Source organism: Branchiostoma belcheri, unplaced genomic scaffold (genome assembly GCF_001625305.1).
Source record: "Branchiostoma belcheri isolate BF01 breed outbred unplaced genomic scaffold, Haploidv18h27 scaffold67, whole genome shotgun sequence".
NCBI classification, from domain to species: domain Eukaryota; kingdom Metazoa; phylum Chordata; class Leptocardii; order Amphioxiformes; family Branchiostomatidae; genus Branchiostoma; species Branchiostoma belcheri.
The window spans coordinates 1273297-1283945 of record NW_017804320.1 but is presented as its reverse complement, the minus strand read 5'-3'; the positions used below and the strand labels follow the sequence as shown (position 1 = coordinate 1283945).

The following is a 10649-nucleotide window of genomic DNA, read 5'->3' as shown; positions in this document are numbered from 1 at the left end:
CCATGAAATATTTTTTTTGTTTTTGTCCTTCTTAATTATGCAAACGACATCTACATTTCAACATAATATATGCAAATTAGGTCATCATTAACATATTTAGTATCTCTAAATGTTTCACCAACCATAGATTACATGTATAAAAGTACTTTATATAAAACACTGTAAGTGTAGAATTCTCTCAATTATGCAAATTAGGTCTTCATTTGCATAATTTGCATCTAATTATGTACATTTCTCTTTCAGCTACCTACATACCAAAAATGGTGAAAATATGTTAAAGTTGTTCCTATCTGGACTTATAGGCTTTAAAAGAATTCACCAGAAAGTCCCATGCAGTTTCAGAACAAGCTGCTAGGGGGACCAAACCCACACCACGTATTTCTGACAGGAAAAGCTATCTGTCACCAAAAAGTCAAGACCTAGCATGTTCAGGATACTAAAACCGGAAGTTCTGCTGCAGTATCAAGGTCAGCCACCAGGAGGCCCATATTTGACCTTGATCTTTGTCTTTCCAAGACTTACCAACATACCAAATATCATCTCAATCCATAAAGGCGTTCTCAAGTTATGCTGATCAAAAAGTTGAGGAAACACACACAGACACACAGACAGACACTCCAAAAACAATACCTCCATTTTTCATGGAGGTAAAAATCAACAAAATAACACACAATGCACACGAAAATCTATGTTTTTCCAGGGGAGATTGACAGCGTCATAGTAAAGAAGCTACTGCAGCGCCACAACAGTGTGTACAACAGGGTCGTGGAGCCGTCGGGAGAAATGATCGAGCGATACAAGGTGGGAATCTCTTTCATGAAAGTTCATCTGTGTTGGTAGTTACATGTTTAAAGTTAAAACTTTTGGTCCAGCACAAAAAGGAAGACCAGAGTGACTGGTCGAAAGCTCTAGGTGAGAGTATTTTTTTTGTGTTGGACGAAAAGTTTTAACTTTTTAAACGTGGGAATCACTTGTTAAGGCCACAGCAAGTAATTTTTATGGATGACATCAGCGCACGCATTACTTTTCGCCTGACTTTGAAAAAAAAATCTTGCCTTCTGACAGTGGTCAACATGCCGAAAATGGGCAAAGATGTCTGTTGCCATGTCGGAAGATGGATGGCAGATAGATATGAAGAGAGGAGACAAGAAAAGGCTCTGATTTAATGTTTTGTTTCTTACTTTGATGCAGTGATATGTGATGCTGGCTGTGTATGTGTGATGTTCCCACTAAAAGAAACATTGTTTTTTTCGCCCGCTCGCATTAGATTTAGAGTCTGCGGAGGATATCATCCATAAAACTTACTTGCAGTGGCCTAAGGTGCACGCTTATTTCATACTTCTTCACCAGTTTCCCTACATATTACCACACATTGCTAGACAAGTGAAATAATAAGTGTCGACGGGAAAGACTTATATATACATGTATAAGACTTTTGTTTAATTTCTTTTTAAATATTTCTTTTTAATCAAGACACAGAAATAATAGTTTACACACTTCAGTTATTATTTCTGTGTCTTGATTTTGTTTAATTAACGAATTATTTCATTGTTTAATTTTGATGTTTAATTCAAATACGTTTTGTCATAAGTTACCTTTGTTTGGGGTAGGCCCTTTAAAAAACCACCTACGTTTCTGGCCTACCCCGCATATTCTTTGATTGTTATTATTTGATTGTGTAATTTTTTAATATACGTGCAAATGGTAAATAAACAAATAAATAAACAATGAATATATGGTATGAAGTGAAATATAATGAGTATATTCCACAGTCATTGGTCCGTGAAGACACGAGCCTCGGTGCTGTGAAGTTTGACTGGCGCCAGCAGACAGTAGAGGAGTACTTCATGACAAAGGATGACACAAAGTTCCACCTGATCCATGCGATACACGTTCTGTACCATGTGGAAGACCTGCACGCCACCTTGCGGAACATGTGGGAACAGCTAGCAGACGGTGGCTACATGTTTGTTGCCATGGAGTCAGGTGAGTTGAGATAAGGCACAGCAAGTAAATTTTATGGATGACATCCTCAGCAGACTCCAAATCTAATGCGAGCGGGCGAAAAAAACAAGGCGGGCCAAAAAAAGCAAGGTTCCTACATTATAAAATTTTGGCTCAATCATTGTACGAATGGCTTTTATTCGGTGGGAACATCACATATACACAGCCATCACCACATATCATTGCATCAAAGTAAGAAACAAAACATTAAATCAGAGCATTTTCTTGTCTCCTCTCGTCATAGTTATCTGCCATCCACGTTCCGGCATGGCAACAGACATCTTTGCCCATTTTCGGCATGTTGACCACTGTCAGAAGGCAACAATTTTTTTTTTCCAAAATCAGGCGAAAATTAATGCGCGTGGTGATGTCATCCATAAAAATTACTTGCTGTGGCCTAAGCCTGAAGCGCAAGCAGTTCTTGATACTGAATAAACCTCAAAAATGTTTGTTTCCGTTTCTCAAAAAAAGTTCTCAAATCTGTATTTCTCATACTTCCCGTTACATATTATATACTGATAGTGGTAAGTTAAGATTTCATGCAAAATGTAAAACCATGTACAACATAGAACGTTACTGGTAAAATTAAAGTTAGCGCCCATCCTCTGGAAATAGAGAAGAGGTCGGTATAGAAGACTACCTGTATGTGAAATAATTTGGAAATATTGTAGTGCAAAGGCTGTGGAAGACGAAATACATTTTATCTCAAACTGTTCATTCCCTAACAACGCTCGAAATGAGTTGACTATTCAAACTTCTACAATTTATCCCAATTTCGCTAAACTTACAGACCAAGAAAAGACTATTCTTTTAACTTCCCAAAACCCACAAATTGTGGAAAAGGTGGGACGTTATAATTACGTCTTGCATGGTTTACAGAAGAGAAGTCAATCCTTCAGACATAGTTTTAGACATAGTTATAGTTCTAGACAACTACCTTTATCATGTAGACTTTAGTTATTTTATACTGTATTTCATTGTTCTCTTATGTTTTGTAATTTGCAATTAGCCTCCGGGCACAAATTTGCAATAAACTTTTCATATTCACACAGAGGAAAATGGTTGGGCAAAACTGTGGCACAAGCTGACGGAGACTTTCGTCCAAGGTGACCGTTTGAAGACGTCACTTCGTCATTCGGGTGACGTCAAACAGTGTCTTGACGCAATGGACATCAGTTACGTCACGTCGGAGTATGAAACAAGCGTCAACGTCACAGAGTGTGTTAAGGAAGACTCAGAGACAGGATCGCTGCTTCTTGACTTCCTCGCTCAAACGCCTGACATGTACAATGAACCAGAAATTAAATCACTGGCTCTGGAACATATTCGAGGTAATTGCTCGGTAATTGATGATAAAAGTCTCCTCCAATCAATCGAAGAAATCATTGTTGCCTTCAAAAGGGGCTAAGAAGGGGAGTAACATAAGTAATCGAGCGTACTCGGTAAACGACCTTCCAGTCATTGAGGGGTAACTGTCATGCTTTAACAACACGTTTTGTTTAGTAACCGTCTTTATGACCACTGTTTTACATACGAATTCGTAATCTTAATAAGTATTTTATTCAGCAATGCAAACTTCTTAACACTTATAAACTCTACTGTAATAGATTTTATCATGTGTGTGTGTAACTAGTGATACATGGTTTGTCAAGTTTCATAAGAAATATGAATTTTTCTGATTCATTTAAATGTCCAAAGCTGGGGAACTTATCCATTATATAAGAATATAGGAAATCTCTCTCATTACTATATAACGTACAATCAACTACGAAATGATACTCATCCTCAATCTTATCTAAATCGCAAAATTGGCAAATCCTTTGCTCTAGAGGAATGCGGTTGTGTCTGCCTTTTTCTATGTGGAGTTTGTGTGAACTTATCCGGAGTTTTGTGATGGCTGCTCTGTGTCGAACGTTTGTAATTTTCAGATAGTTTTCGTCGTGGTAGGTATTTTTTAATAATCTGTATGTCCGTAATTTGTTGTTGCATTTCTGATATGAAAGATTGGATATACATGTCCTTAAGGTTGATGGAAGATATAATTTGGGGCAAATTAAAGGTAGAAGACAAGGACGAATGCCAAACATAGGCAAAACCGCTTTCCTCTAGTGTCTTACGAACACCAGCAGCCCAGCATTTGGCACCTACCGCATCTAAATCAAATTGGCATTATATACCCAATTCATGCTGATGTTCCAGTGTTCTTGCAGCACTGCATTGTTTACATATTTCTTATCCAAGTGCATAAATTTCAGTAAGTTGCAATGGTAATTAAGCTGTTTTTGATAATCATTAATTGAGACGTTTTCTTAAAAATTGTCACTTATGACAGGTAAAATAAACAAGCAAAACCTACTTCAAAAGCACACCGTGTATGTACGAGTAATTACGTAAGTATACATTTCAGAACCAATTTACAAATGTACGTCATAGCACTTACCAGATATGAGTCACTTCCAGTTTATGGTATATACAGTGAGAGTATGGATGTTTTGGGCCTCTACTGGTCTAGTAGCCTCTACTGTATTACTGTATTACTTCTGTGGCCAAGAGCGTTTTGGGCCTCTACTGGTCTAGTAGCCTCTACCAGGCTTCGGGAGAGCACCAGCATACCAACTCCCCCGGCATGCTATCTCTCTTATTTGGCCGATTTCTACTCTTTCCACCCGCCTCCCGAAGCCTTGTAGAGGCTACTGGTCTAGGTGCTAGGCCCAAGTCTAACTCTAAGGATTTTTTCGTTTGTTTTATTTTAACAAGGAGGTTTACAATCGTGTTAGCCTGGTTACCAAACCTATTATAGCTCCCGAGTCCTACAGCCTTTCCGCAAATATTGTCTACAATCGTGTATGAACAGGGCACTGGAGTTCCGTAGTTACATATTGATTATTTTCCTGTTATTCACATTGTAGATGAAAATGATAAGATGCCTTGATGATAGGATATGTCAATTTGAATGTTTTTTTTAGATTTGTAGCGCTACAGGTGAGTGAATATCACTGGTAGGAAAATTGCATTTTCTTTTTTCGTCATGTATTTTACCAACTCAGATTAACTTTTTTTTGTTTTGTTTTCTTTTAATGCCACGATCATGATAATGATCATTCTGGCATATTCCGTACTCATTTTCACCTGAGCGAAGTGAGGAAAGTCGTGTAAAGTGCCTTTCCCAAGGGCACAAGGTTGGTGACATGGTAGGATTCGAACCCGGGACCTCTTGGTTCTGAGCCGAATGCTCTGACGTTACGCCACACGACCCCGCGATTCTACCACATCCCCCTGGCGGTGCACCTGCCCAGTAAGTTACCGACCGTGCCTCCCACCACTGCACCCACGAACGGCATGGGGATAACCATCTGGCCGATACTCGCACCCAGCATCGAACCCGCCCCAGAGCACACGGCCTGAGTGCCTCTCTTAACCACCAATTTAGCACAATCTTTCCGGTTAATAGCCCCATGCAAGAGCCTGTAAACTGCCTCTGAACTATCCACAACGAAGGGTATCCCTTCAAATACCACAGTTAAAGCTCCGGCAGTACCAATCGGGCTTTCCTTCAGGGGTTCAAATATGTACTGAATAGCTTCAAAGCCCTTCTTCTTTACAGTTTCCTCGGCACCTTCTTTCAGTGCCCCGCTAAGCGCGACATCTGTGATCATGTTTGGATTGGACATAACTATCGAAGCACTATCCAACGCAGTTTCCACTGCTTTACATGTCACAACACCCCCCGTGTGTTTGACAAGATCTAGCCCACTCATTTTCTATTCCAGCGGCTCTCTATTCTGGATACCAAAGTACTTGTTCGCCAGGCTCTGAGTCAAATCTTCGACCTGCAAACAGAAAACGTATACGAGTTGGTCATAGTCATCATTATTACAACATTAGAAGATTAAGAATATGATACATGTACTAGTAATTATGGGCATGGCTTGCTAATGGCTTGGAATGGGCAAACATTGAATCCGTGAATTCAAGAATTCCAATTGCAATGTACGACATATCTGTTTTGAAGTCTTCTACTGTGGGAGCTTAAGATCAGATTTTGTAAAAAGAAATCAGAAATTTTTAAGCTCTTTGGTTTGCCCAAGGACGTTTTACAAGCTCTGATAGTCCTTGGTTTACCGCAACCTTCATCAAAACATGGGTATTCCCCCACGGGACTTCCCATAAGGAAGTTCCGGTTTCGTCAGAAACTTTGCCAAGCTTATCAACCCACAAATCAGTCAATTGTACAAACATATGTTAGTATATATACTGCGTACATTGACGTAGGAAAAAGAAAAAGAAAAGACAACACATATTTTTGGAATCAAGAAAAACTAAAGAGACCCTACCACTTACCGGGTGTGTCTCCCAAAAGTGAAACACAGGCTAGGGTGTTGACGGTCGGTGTTTGCGTCTCTCAGTGGATCGACCGAAACAACAAATGCAACCTTCAGCACACCTGCCGTGCGATAGATCCACAGAGTCAATTTGAAGTACAATGTACATGTAAGTTTATTTAGTAAATCTTGTGGTAGATTGTTCGGCGTAAGAAAATCGTATACCTGTTCAATACCTATACATGTACTAGTATTTCAATGCTTCGCAGCTTACGAAACTGAAAGAACTCTGACTCACTTTCTCCCTCGAGCAGTCAACAATACGTGGCTGATACGGGATGCACCGCACGTCGTCCTTTGCTTAGGGTCTCTGATTGTCTGCTGGCTGAAACAAAAACCTAAAGTCTCTAGATCTCTATTGTCTATCGTCCAATGGCAATGAAGACTCTCAATGCTGTTACATCAAAAGTACCAGAAGGGCCCGGGAATTTTCGCCCCGTCAGGTACTTCCCTTCGGTATTCCCCTGGGGAAAACCAAGGGGTACCACCTGACGTCCCTGTTGCCTCGAATGCACTTTGTACTTTACCTTCCAATGTTTCCCCTTACATGATTCATATGCTTTTCTATCTAAAAGATCCCCTCCTGTCTGAAGTAAATATCATATCACGAAATATTATACAACTTACACTGTGACAGCTAGTACATGTACTAGTAGAGTGTTGACTGTTACGGTTTGGTAGTATATTATGCATGCAGGACTTTCCCCGCACCCGGACTTTTTTTTGTGCGAAAGTGAAAGAGGAACTTAATATTCTGCCCGAATACCTACATATAATGTACAACTGATCGCCAAGAAGGAGAATTTTGTCATCTTTTGTTGGGGAAACCTGTTGTAAGAATTACTTTAAGCCAAAACTGAATGATCCTAAATGATTTTTCTCATACCAGAAGTAGAGTTGATCCACAGCAAACAAGAAAGGAGAGTTAACAATCAGAAGTAACGGACGAATTTTCAAGATGAGTTTTACCATTCCAATATCCTTCACCAAAGTATGAACGACTGGGCCACTCAAATATGGTGGGTTCCAGAAACTTACCTCGAGGTCGCTATGAACTCAGAGCAGGAGGCAACAGCGTATTGTGTCTATCTGTCGCAGGTTGGCTTGAATATGAAATATGAGGGCCCGGCCCTTTAAATACAACGTCACCATGTCACCTCTTTCAAGGCCTAAATGGCCATCAGCCAATCACAACAAAGGTAACGTTATGTGCTGAAAGGGCGGGCGTTAGCACAATCAGAAATTTCCCCGGGTATTGTTTGGTGGGACTTTCCGCGGTTCTATTATATCTTATGTGTTGATTGAAAGTTTTGCTGTCCATGCAACTTCGGCCTGGGACATGGAAAAGGACATGTTCGCGGAACTATATATTTGCGGCAGCAGGTGAAGAAGAAAGAAAGTCGCCGAATTATTTCTTCGTGGTAATGATAAAGTGGCGGTACAGAAGTGACAGCAAAAACCACGAGTATAAACAAGCTTAGTGATGATCATGAAAGTTCGTCTGTGTTGGTAGTAATCATAGTAACACGTTGAACTTCATTCCAACACACAATTTACAGAGAGATCAAATTTTCAGCGACCATCGCTTTCATCAGGATAATTAATGACCAATCACTTCACAACGTGATCTCGCGAGAGTTACCGTTTACAAACACGTGACCTTATTCACACGAGATCTCTCTGTAAATTGTGTGTTGGAATAAAGTTCAACGTTTTACTTAGCTTAGTGATGGTTTCCCAAACGGGTATATTTCAATTCAAAGGCCAACAAACATCTGTCCTCACTGTCTTGTACAGTAACCCAAAACTTTGAGAAGCTCTCATGAGCCTTGTTTTGTGGTGAATATGAAGTAAATAAAAAATGTATATAAAAGTACCTCGAAAAATCGTAATTTACGGTATGTCTATGACAATCACTCGAGATCTTCTGAATATTTGCAATGAGATACAGATTCATATACAGATGCATATTCGTGCACAGATACAGATTCATGTACAGATGCATATTCATGCACAGGTACAGATTCATGTACAGATATACAGATACAGACTTTCCGAGTAGGATGACCGTGTCAGTCCCTACACCTGAGTGAGGAGGGTTGACACGGTGGCCTTCGCGTGGGTTTGTTTAAGGTGGATAACAGATTGCGAATCTAAGACCCACACACAGTATGTCAGTGTTACGCAATCACAGAACGGGTCATATGATGTAGGGTTAAAGCCAAAGTCCAAAGAGTTTGTGAACCACGTGAAACACAGGCTAGGTGAACTTTGGTTTGAGGGATTGTTTGAGCCAACACGTACATTCATTTGGCAAAAGTGCAGTTTATGCTGCGACTGAACATACACGTTCCAAACTCCACATTTGAAAAAAAATTATGATGGTGTTCGCCAGAAGGACCATCCATTAATAAATGGTATATATAATACTATAATATATGTTAGACATGTACTGCGATTTGTCATAACTTTGTATTCTGAATAACACGGAGTGTTTTGTGGTCGTGTGGCGGTAGCGTGTTCGGCTCAGGACCAAGAGGTCTCGGGTTCGAGTCCTACCGATGTCACCGATCTTGTGCCCTTGGGAAAGGCACTTTTTAACACGACTTTCCTCACTTCACTTGGGTGGAAATGAGTACCTAGCTTCGGCTAGAGACGTCCCTCGGATAGGACATTAAATGGAGGTCCCGTGTTTGGGGAGAGCCATACCCCACGCACGTTAAAGAACCCACCGCACATATCGAAAAGAGTAGGGGACCTTCCCGGTGTGAGTGGTTCAAAACCTTACAGTCCGGTCTTACCCAGCTTAAACTAACAGAAATGTTCAAAACTGGCGGTTCACCGGTTCATAGTACAAATATAATGTACGGGGCTTGCTATTGAAATTTTATGCCGAATATGTCGCTTCGTGTAGGTGGGGAAAGACAAGTAGATATACCAGCTATATATGAATGAACTTTATTGCTCGACAGTTGTACACGGTACAATGTATGGCATGGATGACAATGTGATCAATACAATTAAGTCTATTCTAAGAGGCTACTAGTATTACTACAGGAATATGAACGTATGGCGTATGACAGAAGAAGAAGAACTTTATTGCGCAACAGATGTAGCGGGTACAACGTATGGCAAAATGATACATACATAGTTTGTGGTGTTAACATATACATATGGTGGTGTTGAGAATATCTAGCAGTTCTACTAACTGTAATAGGAATCTGGTCTGCTTCATAAACAATGTATAACAAAAGGGAGACACTAATATGTATGCTTTTAGATATTATCATACACAAACTAGTCCGACGTCTGGAAAGGATTATTCCACCTTCTGTGGCCTCTTCGGGTCACATGGTTCTGGTATGGTAGCCTCTACCAGGCTTCGGGAAGCGGCTAGAGAGATATTCGAAATTGGCCAGATAGACAGCTGATTATATTAATGCCAGGGAAGGTGGTCCGCCTCAGTTTGCCTCTCTTTCTAGTCCCGTCCCGAAGCCTGTCAGAGGCTACCAGGGAGGGGTAATTCGAACTATGGCAGCACAGACCATGTTATGCTTTTTGTACAGTCCCGTTTTTAATTGGAGTGTAACTATATCATAAAAGGATAACTAGAGAGGAGAAACAAGAGTTTTAACAATTTTTTCAACGGTACAGAGACTTAGACAGAGGAAAGAAGACAGAAAAACAATGTGTCAAGCTACCCACTTGTATGTACACATCCTAACTTGTAGTAGTTAACATTAGCTAGTTCTACCCAAAAACTCAGTGCGCCGGCACTACGTGCACATTGTGCAGCCGTGGATAGGCCAATCCTATTCTATATATGTCAAGATATCATTTCAATTTAAATGTCGAGTGGTCTGACTTCTGTGGTCTCCTTCGCAGACTTGTAGGGCGGCGGCGTTGTTTTTTTTTTCCGGTGACCGACGCGAGTAATATGCCGGGGAGAGGCAGTTTCACCCTACAAGTCTGCGAAGGAGGCTAAGTGTTCTGTAGGTTGACATTTTCTTATGAAGGGGGCTACAATGGTCTCCTCTCATGAAGAAATAAGAGGCGCCAGCTCTGCAGAAATTACACAAACTTGCAGTGATCAGCACTTTGCCCACTACCTAGTTGAAAAACAACTGTCAACGTGACCTAGTACGGCAAATATTAACACTACGTACGCAAGTTTTCTGCATACGTGCTCGTATCATACGTATGAACGTCGCAATGAATGACCTACAATATGTGCAGGCACGAGTGTTCAAAAACTACAGTCTC

General features: G+C 40.5%; 1 protein-coding gene across 1 annotated transcript; it reads left to right on the top strand.

Moving 5' to 3' along the window:
• Nucleotides 1-672: 672 nt before the first annotated feature.
• LOC109483890 (histamine N-methyltransferase-like) lies at nucleotides 673-5829 on the top strand. Its single transcript, XM_019787031.1, has 3 exons — nucleotides 673-801; nucleotides 1773-1986; nucleotides 3057-5829. The coding sequence occupies exons 1-3, from the start codon at nucleotides 673-675 to the stop codon at nucleotides 3410-3412; spliced, it is 699 nt and encodes a 232-aa protein (XP_019642590.1). The 3' UTR covers nucleotides 3413-5829.
• Nucleotides 5830-10649: the final 4820 nt, after the last annotated feature.

What these genes read in the sequence shown, in the direction of transcription:
- LOC109483890 (XM_019787031.1), top strand. Translation starts at nt 673, where the DNA reads ATGCACACGAAAATCTATGTTTTTCCAGGGGAGATTGACAGCGTCATA. An exon ending in AAATGATCGAGCGATACAAG is followed by an intron (nt 802 to 1,772) that starts GTGGGAATCTCT and finishes TATATTCCACAG; the next exon opens with TCATTGGTCCGTGAAGACAC. An exon ending in GTTTGTTGCCATGGAGTCAG is followed by an intron (nt 1,987 to 3,056) that starts GTGAGTTGAGAT and finishes ATATTCACACAG; the next exon opens with AGGAAAATGGTTGGGCAAAA.